Below are 20,732 nucleotides of genomic sequence, written 5' to 3' on the forward strand. Positions count from 1 at the left end.
CCCCATCTTGGATTCCCCTAGGTCTCTAGTTTTCAAAAATGCAAAGGTGTGGTAGGTTTCCCTAGGTGCCAGCTGAGCTAGAGGCCAAAATCTACAGCTAGGCACTTTGCAAAAAACACGTCAGATTTCTATGTAAAAATTTAATATGTCCATGTTGCGTTTCCTGTCGCGAGCATTAGGCCTACCCACGCAAGTGAGGTACCATTTTTATCGAGAGACTTGGGGGAACACAGAATAGCAAAACAAGTGTTATTGCCCCTTGTCTTTCTCTACATTTGTTCCTTCCAAATGTAAGAAAGTGTGTAAAAAAGACGTCTATTTGAAAAATGGCCTGTAATTCACATGCTAGTATGGGCACCCCGGAATTCAGAGATGTGCAAATAACCACTGCTTCTCAACACCTTATCTTATGCCCATTTTGGAAATACAAAGGTTTTCTTGATACCTATTTTTCACTCTTTATATTTCAGCAAATGAATTGCTGTATACCCGGTATAGAATGAAAACCCATTGCAAGGTGCACCTCATTTATTGGCTCTGGGTACCTAGGGATCTTGATGAACCTACAAGCCCTATATATCATCGCACCCGGAAGAGTCCGACACACGTAACGGTATATTGCTTTAAAAAATCTGACATTGCAGGAAAAAGTTACAGAGTAAAACGTGGAGAAAAATTGCTGTTTTTTTCAGCTCACTTTCAATATATTTTTATTTCAGCTGTTATTTCCTGTAGGAAAACCTTGTAGTATCTACACAAATGACCCCTTGCTGAATTCTGAATTATGTCTACTTTTCAGAAATGTTTAGCTTTCTGGGATCCAGCATTGGTTTCACACTCATTCCTGTCAATAACTGGAAGGAGGCTGAAAGCACCAAAAATAGTCAAAATGGGGTATGTCCCAGTAAAATGCCAAAATTGTGTTGAAAAATGTGGTTTTCTGATTCAAGTCTGCCCGTTCCTGAAAGGTGGGAAGATGGTGATTTTACTACCAGAAACCCTTTGTTGATGCCATTTTCAAGGAAAAAACCACAAGCCTTCTTCGGCAGCCCTTTTTTCCCCATTTATTTTTAAGAAAACGAAACTTTCACTGTATTTTGGCTACTTTCTTGGTCTCCTCCCCTCCAGGGGAAACCACAAACTCTGGGTACCATTAGAATCCCTAGGATGTTGGAAAAAAGGACGCAAATTTGGCGTGGATAGCTTATGTGGACAAAAAGTTATGAAGGCCTAAGCGCAAACTACCCCAAATAGCCCAAAAAGGGCTCAGCACAGGGGGGGGGGGGGGGGATGTCCAGCAGCTAAGAGGTTAATACCAGACCGAATTAGAGGCCCAATTATTAAAGAAAGTCAAAAAGGTGCAAGCATCGACTATGTTGTTGCATTAGTGCAGATTTCTGAATTTCATGATTTCACAACAATTTACAGAAGTAAACCAGGAAATTGTACTTCAAGAAAAAATTTGTGAAATGTATTTTACCACGAGTAAATATGCATATGTAAATTTGCTCATGCAAAAATCTGTTGAGCATTTACAAGTTTACTTTCCCTCTAACCACTTTTTCCCAACCATCGAAAATTTTACTTCTGCCCGTGTCAGGAGTAAATTTCCAACCTTTCGCAGTATGGGAAAAGTTTAGAGAAGACTTGGTGAAAACCCTTAAAATATGCCCGTTAGTAGGTTTGCACAGACTCAAAAGGACATTCCAACCCTGGAACATTTACTTACAGCAACCTCCAGTATGAAGAGCTGCAAAAAGGTGGCAAACTAAGAAAATTGCTAGTATTCAAGCCCTATTCTAGTGTTAGCTCTGGCATAATCAGAGAGGCTAATATCAGAGGTCTTATATAATGAGATTGCTGCCATATTATTTTGCCGCACTACCTGGCACCGAAGGGACAAGTAGAATTTTTACAGGATAAGTAGATTTATGAAGCAGCCTGTCCCATGGTCAAGTAGTTGTTTTGTTAAATCCACACCCCTGCAGATACTCCCACCTCCCTGATGGGACCTCAACATTTTACAAGTGAATCTCTGCCTTGAGTGTAGAGACTGCTGCTTGCGCTAACCTAGGGGACACTAGGGCCTCCTTCCAGGCTCTAAATGAGCCCTTCTGTCTCTAATAACAATGTTGTTTTATGTTTCCATACCATAAACCTACACAATGGGATTCTCAAATCAGTCAGGGGCAGCTAAGGAAGAGGAGCGTCGCCCCAATGGATTGTAGAAAAAGGAAAAATAAAACGATCATGCTATGTTATTATAATTTAATTTATTTTTTCAGGAGTAAGGGGCTGGGGTGGAGCGGGCCGGAGGAGGGCTGGAGAAGGGGTATGTGCACCACAAAGTGAGCACATCTGTTTGTCCGGCCGTGTTGGGTTGGCCAAACGGACATGCACACTTTGCATGTTCTCTACCCGGCTGTATTGCACAGTCGAGTGGAGAACATGCACTCCTCCCACTCCCAGTCTGAGCGGCGAAGCATGCTTCTCTGACCAATCACTACGCTGATGTCATGCTGTTGACAGCAGCGCTGTGATTGGCTGGGAGCCTGTGTGCAGCCGTGACGGGACAGAGGGGAGACAAACACGTCTCCCCAAGAAGGAGTTTTTTAAAATGAATTAATTTTTGTAATGCCCCCCCCCCCCCCCCCCCTTGTCCCGCCACCCCCGTTCGCTGGCAGCCACTACTGAAGTCAGCACCAGTCAGTCTTGTACAAAAAATGTAAAAATATGCTTTGTTATCCACAAAATGGATAAATGTTTAGAACCTTTTGTAAAGTTCTGCAGTTTTGTGAAACCCAAAACTTTGTATTCTTCCATGTCTGGTAGCTGCAACATGTGAATCTGCAACCCTTCTCAAATATAATACCGTTCCTCACAGCCGATAACAGGACGAAAAAGAGAGTGACTCATCGAGAGCGGAAGCAGGACTTCTCAGCCTTCAAGCAAGCGGACAGCGAGATGAAGGTGAAAATATCACCACAGCTTCTTCTGGCAATGCACCGTTTCCTAGCAACAGGCAAGTGCCGGCTTATCACAGTTTGACATCACTTACAATCCAGGGGCCAGTTTCTCACCGGAGATTGAAAGTGTACGATGGGGCAGCAGTTTGCAAGTGTGAGCAAGTATAACAAAACTTTTAGCTTCATCTTTTGTTTTTTTGCAACTCTTGCATTTCGATGAGTAGTAAGTACTTGTAAAAATGTAGTTATTTAATAATAGCGACATTCTTGTCATTTTTAAAAATGTAAATTGATAGGCTTATGGTATTGTATTCGGGAAGGTTTATGAAAGAATTGGCAAAGTCAGTAGCACTACTTTTTGCTAGATTGGCAAGGTTAGAAATGGAAGTAGTTTTTATTCTTTCTAATTTTAATACACACATTAATGTACATTTGAAGTAGTGAATATATTTTGTGGATATTTGTGTTTCACATATTTGTTTGTGCAACTATGTAGGTTTTTTGCTGACCTTTATAAATTAAACATCTCATATTGCAAGTGCTTGATGTCTATATGGCCTCGAAGTAACCGACTTTCCTGTTGCTCAGTGTAATTAATGAATTAATTGGTCACGGAAGAATGAAAGGCCAAGTTAATTTAATTTAAGGCATTTTTTTTTCAGCTTTATTTTTGCATTTTAATTATCAATAATAAGCATGACACATTAATCAAAACAATGGACCTACGGGAGACAAAGCAACATATCCAAATAAGACGGAAAGACAATCTACATTATCAATGACAGTATGTTGCCACATTGGATGGGAGAGATAGCACTAAGTACAGTGATAAGCAATAAACAATGAGCAGGGCCATGCGTTAATATCCAACAGCCTAAACAAAGAAACATGAGCAACCATGCGGGCGCAGTGTGGGCTCTTGGAAGTCCTGCCCAGTGTAAAGCTTGAACTAAGTGATATGACGCGTACCTGGGTAGACCAAACTTCCCGTAGAGAGTCACCTGACTTCACGGACCCATCAATGTAGAAGGCCTGCAACCACGGGGCCTCATTATCATTCCAGACATATAGGCCAGTATGAGTAGCCCCAGGTGGGAAGTCAAAGTTAGGGGCCAGTGGCGTGAGAGGAAAAGGGTAAGGGGGAACACACGTTTAGACCTTATTTCCCCCAGTATGTCAATAATAGGCAAGTCAGTGGAAGAAAAGGGGAACTCAGAAGGTCTCTCGTGAGAGGAAGCCACATCAGGCCATCTACGGGCACCAAGGTGTACGCTTGTTCGACCTGTACCCATGGTTTGTCAAGGTTGTAATTCCAATCAAGGGTGGGGTGTAGCTGCGCTGCAAGCGTATAAGTACGTATGTCTGGAAACCCTCGGCCTCCATCAGATTTAGTGCAGCTTACAGTCGCCCTTGCCACTCTTGGAGATTTATTGCCCCAGACAAAACTAGTCATTTTAGCATGAATATGGGCTAGTGTGGATTTAGGAACAGGGAGAGGAAGGGTCTGGAGAACACAGTGAAGACGTGGCATGAAATTCATCATGAGGCATTTGAGTCTGCCTAACCAGGAAATCTCCAGCTTACCCCATCTGTAAAGATCTTTAAATAAGGCATTTAACAAGGAGAGAATGTTTCCTTGAAACACCTCAGTGGGAGGGGTTGTGAGCAGGATGCTGAGATATGTAATGCTGTCCGATGTCCATTGAAACCCCACCTGTTGCACGGGTTGTTCCGAAGTGCTACGGACATCAGCCACTCACATACCCCAAGATTTTGTAAAGTTAACTTTGAAGCCAGAGACTGCCAAAAAGGCATCAAGTTCCTTTATCAGAGCTGGGATAGAAGTGGAGGGCTGGGTAAGGAAGCCAAGATCATCATCCGCTAACACAGCCAATTTATGCTTCCTGTCCCCCACTTTGATACCCTGCATGTCAGGGTTTTCCTGGATTCCAACCACCAGGGGCTCCACAGAGAGTGCAAAGATATACAGGGTAAAAGGGGGCAGCCTTGACAGGTCCCACTCATGAGGGGGATGGATGCGGAGACAGTTCCTTTTATCTTCAGTTTTGCACTGGATCAACGGAAGTTAGCCTGGATATAGGTCATCAATATGGGGCCCACGTGGAATTTACCCAGAAGTTCAAAAAGGAAGGCCCAGCCCACCCTATCAAACTCCTTCTTGGCAGCTAAAGAAAGACAGAGCAGGGGCTGACCAGTGCGTTCTGCCACTTACATAAGGGCTGTAGCCAAGCGTGTGTTGTCATTGGCTTGGCGATTGGGTGTGAAGCCCGACTGTTGTAGGGCGATTATGCGGGGATAAGACATGTGAGATGCCGAACCAAGACAGGTGCAAAAATGTTAACATCACAATTGAGGGCGATGGGGTGATAATTTGTACATCAAGTGGGAGATTTGTTCGGCTTTAAAAGCAGAGTGATATGAGAATCCATCATTGTGTCAGTGACCGATCTGGTAGTTGAGAAATAGTTGTCATGTTAGGGGTGCGGCTAGGAGATGAACAAAGGCCTTGCAGAACGTAGCTGAAACCCAACGGGGCCAGATGCCTTCCATGCAGGTAACCCAGAGATGACTGACTGGACCTCTTCCGAGTTAATCTCGGACTCAAGTCGTAATAAATCTTCCCCTCAATTGGGGGGGGGTCAAAACCATCCAGGAAGTACTCTGAGGGGTTTTAGTGCAGTTGGTCATCATGGCCTTGGTAGAGCTAAGAAGGTCCAGGTATAGCCCTTGCACTGGGCCAGGAGTCCTTGAGTGTCAAAGTACATATGTGGTGGCCCTCGTTAAAGCTAGGATTCCCCCGGAAAATATTTCATCAAGCCAAACAGGCTGCGTGTAAGCGGAAGAGCTCAGCGCGAGCAACAGCAAGCAGCAAAGTCACACCAAAGCAGTCACAAGAAGCAATAGATCTGGGCCAAATAATGCAAGGGAGGCGCACACAGGCCTGGGGTGCCACCACTCGAGCCAGGAGGGCATCCGCGGATGGCTGTGAAGACACTGGATATGCGACCTTGGATAACTTCAATGCCCTGTTACAGCCAAAGCTGGGAGAAAGATGCAAGATGTAAGATTACGGTCCACATGTTAGAAGCAGCAGCCTAGCGGGGCGACATCCATCCACAGTGCCTCAAGCAGGCTGAGTCGTGTATGGCAACTAGAGAAATGCACCTCAGGGACACAATGTAGCGCCCTAAGCAAAGGGCACAGCGCTACAGCGGGGTCCTCGGGGGGTGGGGGGAACATACCTTGAGTCTCCATGGCTGCCATGCTGCCCTATCCTCTGCGAGGTCTGCAACCCTTTTCACTGCCTCCTCGTCTCCCGCTTCGCCACTTGGCTGTAATTTCTCTTCCAGCAGCCCTGCAGCCTCCAGTCCATCGTAGGAGCGGGCCGTGCCAACTGGCCGCTGGGCCGCAACGTCTCCTTCAGCAGCCCCAGCTGCCTGTACTCACCACCGATCCCTTGTAGGAGCGGGCCGCGATACCTGGGCCCCACTCTGCAGCCCACTCCAGTGCTGCAACCAGTTAGGTCCGGTGGGATCAGCCCACGCCACGGCGGCGCGCACCACGAGGCCCAGCCTTGGCTCCAAGATAGACTGCGCCACCCAGCACCGATGGTCTGCTTGTCTCCGGGATCCCTCCATGGGGTTCACCCCTCTCTGGGCTCCATCGTGGAGGTGGCATGGAGTGGGGATGCCCTCTTCCAGCTGCGGTAGTCAAGGGTGGAAGGGGCACCAAGCGGGAGCACAGGGGAGACGCATATTGCCCACACCCCAACTTAAGGCATTTCTAAATCCCGAAAGTTCACCCATGGGCCTACTGGCACTAAAATGGTCTATGCTCCTACAGTTCAGTATTAACGAAAGAGCCATGTCTCTTAACACCTTCCTATAGTTGAACAAAGATTTCTATTCGTATGGTACTAGACAAACTTCCACGTTATCAGTCCTGCATCTAAAAATGATATACCTCCCAAGATACATCTACAGAAACTGGGCACATTTACCAAACTTTCTTTTTACGAACCCTGGCTACTGGTCGGAATGTATGGTATGAACCTCTTGGTCAGTGGGCTGGTCCTGTATTCGTGTAAATGTTTTGTGAAGTAAGCATAATGACCAACTTGATCCTCTGGAAGACAGGGAGCCCATGGAGTTTAGCTAAGCCCTTTGAAACTGAGTCAAGTGTTCTGATATTCAGAACAATTCTAGCAGCCTCTTTCTGGTCCAGGTGTAATCTGTTTAACAATTTAAATGGTACTCTGAAGTAGACCATGTTTCAGTAGTTCATTTTGGCAGCTATAAAGGATATTAAAAAGGTGCACATTCCACTTCGGTAACCTGAATGAAAACATGCAAGTCAATGTCACTTCTTTTAGCTTCTCATCCATAGTTAGACCAGACTCTATCCGATTCCAAGCTTTTCACTTTCTCCTCTGGAATCGGATTCCGGCCTTACATAGGGGACCAAAAAACACGGCTCCACTTGGAAGATTGTCAAAAAGTGACTCCACTCTTTTCATCATTCAGCATACAGGGGTTTTGCCCTATCCACCTTTGCACCTCAGGGAAACAGTTTTGAAAATGTAAGTTAGGGTTACCATCTACTGAAAAAAGCCAATCTGTGTATCAGAATCAGTATTAACTTTATTCAGGCGCAATTCACGCCCGTAAAAGAGACATAAAAATATACCAAAACTTACAATATGAAACAATCAATAAGATAGCATATCTCCAGATAAAACAATAGCATAAAATAGACAAAATTTGCAGTAGATCAAGAAAGCATAGTCCCACGGGCCCTTACGCCACGTTTCAGAAAGGAGCCAACATATAAGGTGACTAAATCTGATAACTGCAATCTGTGTGTCGTCTGAAAACATGAGTGTAGTAAGTCTGAAATGTTTAATAACTTGTGCCATAGAGGTCATATAGAGATTGAAAAGGAGGGGCAAAAGTACTGAACCCTGTGGGACTCCACAAGACAAGAGTTTCAAACCAAACAGTTGCAGGCCTAGTTCGACTTGCATGGTTTGGTGAGACATCTTTAGGTTCTGCGGCTTCAGGAGTGGTCCCCAACTGGTTCTCCACCGGCATGTCTTCCCCGGCACCGGTCAGGACCCTTGGATCCATTGATCGATCTGAACCAGCACCGGTGTACCATCTCGACTTTCCTAAATGCAGGTTCTGATGTTGAAGCTCGTGACAGTGTCCCCATTCTCATCCCAAACTCTGACACACAGTCGGAGGGCTGTCTCCTTACTGGAGCCATACCCTCCAAAGTGGAGCCTGAGCCCTATTCTTGGACTTGGGGAAGACTGGAAGATGCCACTTGGCCCTAACGAATACGAGCCCCTAGACCCCAGCATGGACTGGTGTGAGGAATTAGCGGAGGCCAGTGGACTGGACACCTACTGAGATAGTGGAATGATCTCTCCTTCTACTATAGCTACAGAGAAGGGAGCTTCTTTTGCTATAGTGGTGAGAAGGGTGGCTTAGGTCATGGACCTTAGCCTGCCTTCAGTTTTATTCAAGACTAACATCTTCACAGAGGTGTTTGAGCCGGGAGTGAGCCCCTCGGAACCTCTTTTCCCATTTAATGAAGCCCTTATGGACGTCCTGCTTGGGTCCTGGTCCAGACCCAACACAGAGGCTTATGTGAACCAAACTATTTCCTGGCGCCAGTGTAACACCACCCCCCCCTCTCCTAGGAGGCCCTAATTCCCTCACATAAGGCCCCACCCTGAAGAAGCCACCACTTCCCTTTGTAAACTCTGATAACTACAACTCGTGCCCCCACCATGCACTGCTAATTACCCCACATAATACATCACTCATGAAGTCTTTAATAGCATCATTGATAATATCAGTGTAGAATTTGTAGTAAAAGTATTTGGCAGAAACTGTGCATGGCGAGTGCTTGAGTTATAGTTACCTTCGCAAATGAGCTATAGTTACGTAAGATAATTCTAACTATAACAGGTGAATTTCTATGGTTTGATACTTTTAAAATGTGAGCCTAACTATAACGTCTCTGTAACCTTTCGTTTTTTTAATATACATATATAAATATCCATTCATATATCGATGTTCACTTATAATGTATATCCTGGTGTACAACCACTTGGGCCTCATCGCATTTTGAGAGAGCTATCAATTGACAGGACTGTCTCAGATTGATACAGTAAGATGGACATATATTATGTTTTTAGTTCCATTCCAAGCCACTTGGCACCGTGATATCCTTATCGATTAATGTAGTATTCTGCTTGTGCCGCACTACTTCATTTATTATGTTGAAATTCAGATGCTGTAATTCATGATGCAAGTGATGCCTTAATCTTATTACCCAAGCATGCCCCATGACAACACCCCACACGGATACGGTTAATATGGGTATTGTATTGGTGAGGTCCATTATGGGACTATGAGGCCAGCTTGATCGGCAGATGATGTCACCATGATATTCATACTTATGGATGTATGATTCTGTCCCCGTCGGTTGGTTATTTCATTTATCTTGAAATTTGGATGCTGTATTGTATGTTACAGTTGATGAACAATTGTTCATCCTCATTACGGTATAAGACGCTGGCAGTCATGCAACATGAGGATCTATTGCTGAGGTGCATCATGGGACCTTGAGGCCAGCTACAGCGGAAAATATTATGTGCAAACAGCGCTGCAATTGTGGAATAAATGATTACATTTTATATCCTGATTCAAGACAGGCATTGTATTGACATATGATTGCACAGATTGTAAGAGAATTTTTTGTTGTCTCTGTTGAGCTTATTTTAACACAGTATATGTACTGTGTCTTGTAGAAAATAGTGGTTGGTTTGTTGTATATATTTTCAATGGGAAATGTGTGTGTGTGTGTGTGTGTGTGTGTGTGTGTGTATATATATATATATATATATATATATATATAAATATATATAATTCACCAAATGGTCACTCCAAAAATCGCGCGCTCTTGCTGCCGGTGCTGATGACAGAGTTAGTGACCATAACTCTTGTAATTATTCACCAAAAATGAAGCATCTCACTCCGAAAAGTTCCTCTATTCTCGACCATGTAGTATTTCTTGAAGACATCTATCAAGAATATTTTTCTTTTATATTCTTAACTTGTATTACACCATTCTCTTACATTCTATTATAATGTACCCATGTCTTGTAACACTGTGTCATTTTTAACATGTATACATTCTTACTCAAATATATATATTTTTATATTACCATCAATTTAGCCTTTTCGTTGAAAAAATGGATACTTTTACATTTATATTTCTAAACATTAAGTATATAATTCAATTTTCACAATTTTGCTATCAAAGCAACTTTCTATATTTAATCATCATTTATTCACTAACTTTATATTTAACATAAGTGCCCAAACTGTTCCAATTCTACATTCTTACTACATAATATCCAATGTTTGATGTCTTCAATTTGTTCCTATTAAGATGTGGGTGGGCAGTGTTGTTTACATAAAATCAAACAATATTTACACCCTTGTGAAAACCATGAATTTAAAACCCAACAAACATGTGGTTACATTTGTTTCTGTTCTTTCTCATTGTATGAAATTGTTCAAAGTTCATTCATACTGCTGTCTCTTTCTATTTTCTTCCTATTAATTCCTATTATTGGCTATAAATGTACAAAAAGTTCTTCATCTGTATTTAGCCCAAATGGAATCTTTGTTTTGAGTTTAATGATATATCTTGATTCCAAACAACATAATTTGAAAATTCTATTGCCCCCTCTCTCATCTTCTGGGACATATGCCACTCCAAAATATCTCATTTGTTTCCAATGTTTTTCCTGACAGTGTATTTGATGTTTTACCATTGCATATCTTAAATCACCATTATTCGCTGCCCTAATATGTTCCAATAACCGTTTCTTTAATTTGCAGGTTGTGCTCCCTACATATTTTAAACCACATCCACATTTCGGTACATACACTACATGGGTCATTTCACAAGTTATCTTTTTATCAATCGTAAAAATTTGACCCATGGTATCTTTAACTGTTTTTCTGTTTTCACCAATTTGACAAACTTTACACTTCAGACATTTGTAAAACCCGGTTACATCCTTGTTTAACCATGTCTGTGGGGCCTGTTCAACAAAATGACTTTTCACCAACTGGTCTTTGATGGTGGGTGCCCTTTTTAAAAAAAAATTTACAATATTTTTTTATTAACATTTTGTTGTTTAATAAACAGTATCTTCGTTACAGTACCATCTCGTTGGCATCATATTTATGCGTAACAGTGTTAACATCACCATTGTCTACATTGTTTAGTTGCTCTACTTCATTGCTCGATAACCTTTATATTTTAAACTTATGTAGGAGCATAGCATTAGTAGTGCATCTTCTCTGTGTGATGTCCTAATGGCTGGATGCTGTAGCGCCATAGGTCTCTAGTTACTATACAACACATTTAACTCGTGTCAAACCATTATTAACTTAAACTTGAACCTGATGGCATTGTAGGGGGTGGTAATTGCTTACGCAGGGGTGTGCCACATCCTTGTTTTTGTCTTTTTTGTTTGTTTTTATTTTGTTTATATGGTGTCAGTGCTCCTAAACTTTGTCTAATTTCAGGTGGGTGGGGTTCCACCATGTCCAATCTGTCTGTTACTCAATGTCCCGGGCTCTATCCATTAATGATCCACCTCTTATACAATCTTGGTCTCATCATTGTCCAACCTATCCATATCTTGGTGGGTGTGGTAATGTCCCTTCCTCCCCAATGTTTACCCACTCTCCACTACTGTTGGTGCGTCTGTATCTGCATTCATTACTCTCACTATATTGCTCCAGCTTGTCAGTGCTATTTCCCATTCCTGTGCAATAGGGTGGCGGCGCAGTCCCTTCCCCTCCTCGCTCTTCAGAACCTGGAGTTCAGCTCTGGCCCATGTTGTAACGACTTGTCTCCACCTGTGGGCGAACCTGTGCTTTCCAGTTCTTCGCGATTTGTCTCCTGTACAGAACCAAGGCCAGGTTCAGGAAGCAGATCTCCACCCTTCCCCGCGGTAGATCATCCCCATAGCCCAGTAAACACACGTCGGGGGTCGGATTCAGGTTCGTATTGAGGAGTCTTGATAGGTCAGACATCACCTCACCCCACCCCTGCTGGATCTCAGGGCAGATCCATACCATATGGTCAAAGTTTCCGTCTACGTTTTTACATCTAGGACACGTCCTAGGATCTCCCCCATAAATTACTGTTAATCGATGTGGGGTGAGGTACGTTCTGTGTAAGTAATTGTATTGTATGTAACGTAGTCGCGTGCTGCGAGCGACAATCCGGGGATAAGCTAGGGCTCTGTTCCACTCCGCATCAGACGGTTCCTTACCGACTATCCTCCCCCATCTCTCTCTCAGTGGCCGCAGCAGAGTCTAGTGCATCCTCAATTTGAGCTCGATATAGTTTAGTGATCAGATGGGTCTCCGCCCCTGATGTCAATAGGTTCTGCATTGACCGTGATCCAATGCGTTTTCAACATGTGCATCAATTTATGGAACAGAAGGAACTGCCCCGGGGAGATTCCATCATCGACATGGTTAGCGAAGGATCTCAGTACTCCCTCATGAAACAGGTCTCCCATAGTTTCTATTCCCACTCTCCTCCAGGGTCCGATACTCAAGTCCCCCAAGTTCTTCCCTCCTGCTTCAGTCACGAGTGCCGCTAGGGGTAGGGCCGAGGAGTAGGGGGGGGCCACACCTATCCTTTTTGCACACCTCTTCCAACACGCCAGTGCCACTCTTGTCATCAGGCTGTGCGTGTGGGGAGGGAGCTTTCTATTCGTCATTCGCTCGATGAACCGGTTTATATCCTCAATCGCTGGGGCGGTGCAGCTCTCCAGCTGACCCTTACCTTAAGCCTTCTGGCTACCCACTGCAACTGGGATGCCAAGTAGTAGGCTTCAAAATCTGGGGCTCCTAGACCCCCTTGGCAAGTTGGTCTGCATAGTATCGAGAGCGAGGTGCGTCTCCGCCCATCATCCCATATAAGCTCCCTGAATAGGGTGTTAAGTTCACGGAACCATGCTGCTGGTATCAGAAGGGGCAAATTAGCGAAGTAATAACAGAGGCGAGGTAACATGACCATTTTAGATAATGCTATTCTGGCCATTATCGTTAATTTTAGCGATCGCCAGAACCCAACCGAAGACTTCAGGGATCGTAGTGCTCTACCCAGGTTACCCTGGCGCAAGTCTGTCCTATCATGAAATACCTGTATACCCAAGTACTTGAAGGTTCATGGGGCCCAAATCATATCCCCAGGGCATGTTGTCGGCGTTCACCACATGATAACAGGGGGAACACACATGTTTTGCTACGGTTAAGGCGTAGTCCAGAAATATTCCTGTAGTTTTCCAGCACTCCCAATGCCCATGGGAGGTCCCCCTCTCCATCCCTAAGATAGACAAGTATATCATCAGCATACAGCGAGATGATATGTTCTTGGTGTCCCCATTCCACTCCTCTACCTACGCCGTCCTGTCGCATCTGGGATGCCAGCGACTCGATGGCCAGGGCGAATAACAGTGGGGATAATGGGCAACCCTGTCTGGTTCCCTGTAAATCGGATAGGTGTTGGATACCGTCTTGCCTGTCCTCACTCTTGCCAGCGGTGACGTGTATAGTAGGTCCACCCATCTGACCCAACCTTCATCCATTCCCATACGGAGCATCACTGCTCTTAAGTAGTCCCACCTAATCGAGTCGAACGCCTTCTCAAAGTCCACCGCCAGCAATACCCCCGCTGCGGGTCTTGCATCGCTAGGCATATTCAGGACCGCAAAGAGACGCCTCAGGTTCAAGGAGGTGCTGCGATTCGGGACGAAACCATTCTGATCTTCATGTACAAGAATTGGTACATGGTTAAGCAGATGGTTAGCCATGATCTTGCTTAGTATTTTAAAATCTCTATTTAGCATTGACAAGGGGCGGAAATCGGTCACCGACGGCTGCTTTGATTTTGTCTTAGGGAGTGGAATCACCAGTGCCTCTCTCATGGTGCCTGGCATTATCCCAATTCATAGCGCTTCTGAATACATCTACCAGCTGGGGAGCCAGCTGTTTCTCAAATTTTTTGTAGAAGTCCATGCGCTATAGCTTCACTTCACTCCGCCAACGTTACTGGGCCCCCCAGGCTATCCCTGTCTTCGGCCGTGAAGCTCGGTATGGGTATCTGTTGTAAGTAATTATCAAAGACTTCCGTTCTGATTTCAGCTGGCTTCCCATAGAGATAGGTATAATATTCTTTGAATGCGTTATTTACAGTACCTGGTCTATTTCTGGATATCCCTTCCTTATCCAGCACATTTGTTACGGGCTCGGCCTCCCCACCCGGTCTTAGCAACCACGCTAGCATTTTCCCGGACCTACCCTCTTCAGACTGTAAGGAGGCTGAAATATTTTTGTGTATTGTGGCATCTGAGTTGCTCTTCGATCTGTGAGTGGTCCCTTCTTGCCTCATTGTATTCCTCGTTTTCTGGTGTGTCCGCCCCCTGTCCCAGTTCCCTCTCATGTATTATCTTCTCTAGCTTGGTCAGTTCTCTTTCAAGTGTGCGACGAACCCCGGCTGATTGTCCCAGACAAAAACCCCTTGTCACCACTTTAAGGGCTTCCCATTCCATTGACCTAGAGGTGGTGGATCCACTGTTAGTTTGAATGTGATTAGTCAGATGCTGTCTCAGGGTGTCTCTATATGCTGGATCCTCAAGCGCTGCAGGGGTTTGTCTCCAGGCCGGGATGGGGGGGCCTAACCTCTGTCGCCCTCCATGTTACCAGTAGGGGTTTGTGGTCGGACAATGTACGGCCCAGATATTCTGAGTGAACCATCCCCTGCATAAGGTCTGCTGTGCACACCACCCTGTCAATTCTGGTATGGAGCCGGTGAAGGCCCGAATAGAATGAGTAGTCCTTGTCGTACAAGTGTTGTTCCCGCCAGATGTCCACTAGCCCCCACGAGTCCAACCATTCACCAAGCTTCCCGGCTATCTTGCTTGTCACTGCACCCTGCAGCGGGGGAGTTGACCTATGCAAGTCTACATCTAATATACTATTGAAGTCCCCTCCAACCAAGAGCTCCCCTCTCCTCTGGCGCGTGAGGTGGCTCTACAATCTCATCAGAAAGCGGATCTGGTCCTGATTGGGGCATACATGCAACATAGGACTATCGGTATACCGTGCAACCTTCCCTCCAGAATCACAAACCTCCCCTCTCGGTCTATGTTGAAGGCCTCTATCTCTAGGGGGACCCCTGCCCGGACCCAGATCATCACTCCCCTTGCGTATGCTGAGTACTCTGTTGCAAACACCCGCCCCCTCCATCTGCGTCTCAGCCTCTCAAGAAGTTGTATTCTGTCATGTGTTTTGCAGATTTATATCGGCTGCACCTTACCACCTTTACTTTCAGCTCTCCCCTGCTCATAAATGGAATTCTTGTGTGTTCTGACCACTCTCCACCCCTTGCCATCCTAACTTGTAACTGCCTTTCCCAACTCCCCCTCCCCAGGGCGCCTCTCAAACACTATGCTGCCCCAAAAAAAGAAAACCTGTGCAACAGTGCAGCTTGTGTCAACTTTTAGTTGCTGTTCTCGCCAGTCTGCCTGTACGGGCAAGATTCTAGTAGAGGGGTGGCCCTGCACGGAGAGGCCTTTAGTACATCAGTTTCAGCCGCCCCGGCGTTGTCGAATAGGCCTTTTGGCATCAAAGATCGTCTGCAGTCTGTGGGGTTACTATTGGGGCTTGCACGAGCTGCCCGAGCCCCCCGTCGACATCACGGTCTCATCCGATTCTCCTCCAGAGCATTCCGGGGGGGACCCCTCTCCACTCATATGGGCCGCTGCCTCTAGTGCCGCTCTTCTGCCACTCTCTTTTTGGTTCTGGGATGGTGCCATACGGGGGTGGCTCCAGCCACGTCGCCCCCTGGGGGTTCGGCGCGGTCCGCCTCTATCCGGATCCCCCCCTGGAGCCGCTCCATCTGCACCCCACAGGCTTCCAGCAATTCCCATGCCTCCTCAGGGGATTAAAGAAATTTTGTTTTACCGTCTAGCATTACTTTCAGTCTAGCTGGGTACAGCTAGGAATATTGAATACCTTCGTTCCTCAGGGCCCTTTTGACTGCAATGTATGAGGCACGCTTGCTCTGTACCTCTACTGTGAAATCTGGAAAGAGTGTGACTTTGCCATTTGCTACTTTAAATGGGCCCTCTTCTTGTGCCCTTTGCAGTAAGATGTCCCTGGCTCTGTAGTGTAGTAGTCTTGCGATCACCACCTGGGGGGGCCTGCCCGGCGCCAGGGGTCTCGAGGGCACCCGATGTGCTCTTTCCAGGGTGTAGAAGGGGATCAGCCGACCCAGCGCCACTACTGTGCTCAACCATTTTTCAAGGAATTCCACCATATTCGATCCCTCGGCCCCCTCCGGGAGACCCACCACTCGCACGTTATTCCGACGGCTTCTCCCCTCTGCATCCTCTACTCTTTGCTCTCGGCGTGTCACTCTGTCTCTGAGGTGCGTCATTTCGGCCTGCAGGTCTTTTTGTTTTGGTGCGATGTCAGCCAGTGTGGTTTCTGTCTCTTTGACTCTGTCTGATAACTTGTGGTGGTCAGCCCTCAGGAGGCCCATCTCAACCGCGACCTGATTGATGTCGTGTTGCAGTGTAAATTTAGTGTCTTCTATCGCACCTAGTATTTTGTCCAGGGTGTCCTGTACTCTGATCTGCGGTGGGTCCTGTGCGTCCCCCCCTCTGTTCTCGGGGGCCGCCGCGCTGTCCATGACTCTAGCCTTGTGGCGGTTCTTAGGGGACATTGGGTGTGCAGGTGATCACACCCCCAGGGGACGAATCAAAGTCCAGTGTGCCAGCACAGGGGTTCCTCCACCCAGAGCCTCGGTCTCCAGCACAATTCAAGGCCCGTGAAGGTTCCCAGTCCCGATCCCATTAGCACCGGGACCGGTGCTCCCTCGCTCTGGTTCACAATAGGCTCAGGGCGCGCTTCGTTTGATCAGAAGGAACATCACTGACCTGACCGTGGTATTCTCCGCCTCAGGGCTCGATCCGGTCCGGATAACCAAGGCGCCCACTACAGACCACTATCATGGGGGGGGGGGCAGAGAGAATCATCGTGCGAGGGACCGTGGACCGTTCCCGTCCTATCTCCGCAAGCAAACCCCGTCAGGCAGGCCATCCACCTCCAATGAGGCACCGCGAAACGCTGCCTCGCTGTACCTTACTTCTGGGCCGGTGGCTGTCCGTTGATACACAGTTCCTCAAGGGGCGCGCCCCTGCTAGGGCCACTCCAGGATCCTCCTCACTCCAGACGCTGCCGGATGAACTCAGACGTCTCTCCGCCCAGGGCCCCTCGGTCAAGACCCCAGCCTCAGGGCAACCCCATCGCTCCCACGGGGTCCATTCAAGGCCTTGTCGCTCGCCAAGAGGCTTCTTGTGTCCGCCCCTCGCCTCACGCTGCCAGGACCCCAATGCTCTCCTCCGCCAGGGGGGGCACCCCAAATGCCAGGTCCGGCCCTCAAACCTGTCTCGTCGCTCGAGGAACGTGTCCGCCGCAGCAGGGGCCTCGGCGCCTTGTCAGGTCTCCATTTCAATCTGGCCCCCAGCTTTGCCCCGGGGCCCAGGGCAGCACAGGTTTCTGTCCCAGTCGCCCCCGGCCCGCCTCCTCTGAGTTTGGAGGAAAGGGGGGCAGAGGGCCCGCCCCAGCTCGGTCCGCCGTCACCTCGGCCCCGGGAGCACGAGAACCGCCGGTTCGGCGGCCCCACCCACTTTTCCAGTAGCCCTCCCGGGGACCCTTCCGCTCGCCAGCGGGAGGGACGGGGGGGCCACCTCGATCTTCCTATACGGTTCAGGCGGTGCCTCCACAAAGGCACGCGGCGGCAGGGCTGGCCGCGCACCGGCTCTCTCCTCTGCCCGGCTCCCGGCACCAGTGCGGAGGCAGGCCCCAGGCCCGGGGACTCGCCGCACGCCACTGACGCACCCAGGAGGGCTCGCTCCTGGCTCCGCTGATGCCCAGCTCCCCCACGCGGGTCTCCGCTTCTTTTCTTTTTTAGTTTGCCCCGGGGACGGCGCAGGATAAAAGATGAAGTTCTGGCCCCTCCGGAGCAGACGAATTAGGCGTGCGCCATCTTCGGCTGCTTGGCCACGCCCCCCCGGTGGGTGCCCTTTTATAAGTAATATTTGGTCTTTGTCCCACTACATGTGTCCAATATCAGAGTCATTATATATCACGTTCCAATGTTTCTGAAAGATCTTTATGATGTCATTGTGTTCCTTATTATATAACATTATCATCCTTATTGGTTGGTCATCATTCTGCTGCAACTTTTTTGATTCCATTTCTGATAGAATGTGTTCTCTACATGTGTTCAGTGCTTTCATTTTACCTATATAGATGTCCTTTTGATTATACCCTCTCTTTTGGAAGCGATTTGTAACTTCCTCACATGTCAAAACATTTTCTTCTGAACAATTGCGTTTCAGTCTTAAAAATTCCCCATAGGGTATACTTTTTATCAGACTTTGTGGGTGAAAGCTTGTACCATGTAGAATGCTATTAGTAGATGTTGATTTTCGGCACATGGTCGTGTGTAATGTTTGATTATGTACATAAACCTTGATATCTAGAAATTCTATTTCCTTTTTATTGGTTTTGTTAGTAAACTTTAGTCCCAAATCATTATTGTTCAATATTTTGAAAAATTCTTGAAATTCCTGATCTGTTCCCTTCCGAATTATGAACAGATCAAAAATAAATCTCAACCACAATGGTATTTTGCCATGTACTGATTATTTTTCTCCATCCAGGCTACTTCTCTCTCCCACAATCCCATTGTTAGGTTGGCATAATTCGGAGAGAAGGATAATCCCATTGCTGTCCCTTGTGTTTGGAGGAAAATATCATGATTAAACATGAAAGTATTGTTGTTTAAACACAATTCAATCATAGTTATCAACATCTTTGAATGTTGTAATTCTTGAATACTTTGTTGACTCAAAAAATATTCCACAGCCTTAAGACCAACTTCGTGTCTAATGGACATATATAAGGAAACTACATCCACTGTCACTAGCAAGTATTCTTCCTGCCAATTAATGTCAGAGAGTATCCTAAGGAAATCACCTGCATCCTTAATATATGAGCTCAAGGTTGGAACCAGAGGTGCCAGATAGTAGTCAATATAAGATAATAACCCTTCATATAAAGCCCCACAGCTTGAAATAATCGGTCTCCCTGGTGTATCCTGCAGGGTTTTGTGTATTTTTGTCAAGAAGTAGATTGTAGGTATCACCGGAAATTTGTTACTTACGAAATTATATTAATTCTCACTAATCAACTCTTCATCCTGCCATTGTTTCAAAGCACACTCAAGTTGGTTTATTAACTCATCCATAGAATTCTCCTTCAATCTACAATAGTTCTTGTCATTTAGTTGTCTATATGCTTCTGGTTTGTAATCTTCTACATCCATGATTACTATATTTCCTCCCTTATCCGCTGATTTTATTACTATTGTTTTATTCCTTGCCAAATTATCCAGTGCTTGTCTTCCACTCACTGTTAAGTTTTCCTTTCTACTTTCCTGGTGTTTTATTTTCCTCAATTTCTCCAGATCCTTGACCACAAGCTCATGGAAAATATACATTTTATTTCCAGGACTTAGAACTGGACAGAATTTTGATTGTGCTCTTAAAGTAGTATATTGATGTTTATTCGTATTTATATCCAATAAATCTAGAATTTCCTTCTCTGAAAATGCTTGTTCATCCAGATTATGTAGAAGATCATAACATGTCTTTAAGTCTTGTACTTGATCAATATTCAAGTTTGTTTGTTTCTCTTCTATAGAGCCATCATGAATATATGTCTTTTCGTTGTTGGCAAAAAATTTCTTTAGTTTAAGTTTCCTTACAAATTTATAAATACCAATCCATAGTTCAGTATAATCAAAATGTTTCTCAGGACAAAAGGATAATCCCTTATTAAGTAATTTCTTCTCATCTGTTGTTAATTCATGTTTAGACAGATTTATTATTAGATTTTCTTCTTCTCTTATGGTAGCTATTTCTTTTGGCGTTCCCGTAGCTGGTACCTTTTCCCCCCTAATCCCTCTTCTCCCTTCTCTGTCTTGTTTTCTGATGGGATTTTTTCTCCCATCTCTGTATCTCAGGGTACGTTGATCGATGTATAGTAGCTGTAACTCCTCTAAAAAAGAAGACAGTCTTCCTGTATCCGATGTGCTGGGTTGCTCCTTTTCCACAGTTTTCACATCAGATTCACTCGCTGTATCCGATAATGCTGCCATTGTAGATAGTTTTCCTGAGGCCTATTGTTTTTTCAAATTATCAAATTTTTTAGCAAATGTCAATATTGCACCATTTCAGTAATCCTGTTCGGCCCTCGCAAACTTCCTCTGCTTCCTTTCTTCTACTTCTTTTTCATATTTCTCAAGCCTGATTTCCATTTGTTCTCATAACCTCTTGCTTTCACCTTCTTCCAATTTCTTTATTTGCTCTTCTATCTCCATAATTTGGTGTAAAGTTTCTTCCAAACTTAATTTGCCATATTTAATGATGATTAGGATCATATTTTGTGAGCACTGCATACTATTTTCTCCCCATTCCTGTAACATTTCCGGTTTTGTGTCTGCTTGATTTGGTAAAGTAAATATCCTCCGTCCTCTTTGTATTCGTCCTACCTCAATATATTT

General features: G+C 45.6%; 1 protein-coding gene across 5 annotated transcripts in view; it reads left to right on the forward strand.

The window, feature by feature from the left end:
• Positions 1 to 20,732, forward strand: part of CNNM2 (cyclin and CBS domain divalent metal cation transport mediator 2) — a 776,587-nt gene that overhangs the window by 539,961 nt on the left and 215,894 nt on the right. For 4 of the 5 annotated variants that reach the window (XM_069239487.1, XM_069239489.1, XM_069239488.1 and 1 more), the window contains exon 3: positions 2,885 to 3,022. The exons of the other annotated variant lie outside the window; for it this stretch is intronic. In XM_069239487.1, the coding sequence (XP_069095588.1) occupies positions 2,885 to 3,022 (138 nt within the window). The remainder of the gene's footprint in view (positions 1 to 2,884; positions 3,023 to 20,732) is intronic. 5 annotated transcript variants of the gene reach the window in all.

Source organism: Pleurodeles waltl, chromosome 6 (genome assembly GCF_031143425.1).
Source record: "Pleurodeles waltl isolate 20211129_DDA chromosome 6, aPleWal1.hap1.20221129, whole genome shotgun sequence".
In the NCBI taxonomy this organism is placed as follows: domain Eukaryota; kingdom Metazoa; phylum Chordata; class Amphibia; order Caudata; family Salamandridae; genus Pleurodeles; species Pleurodeles waltl.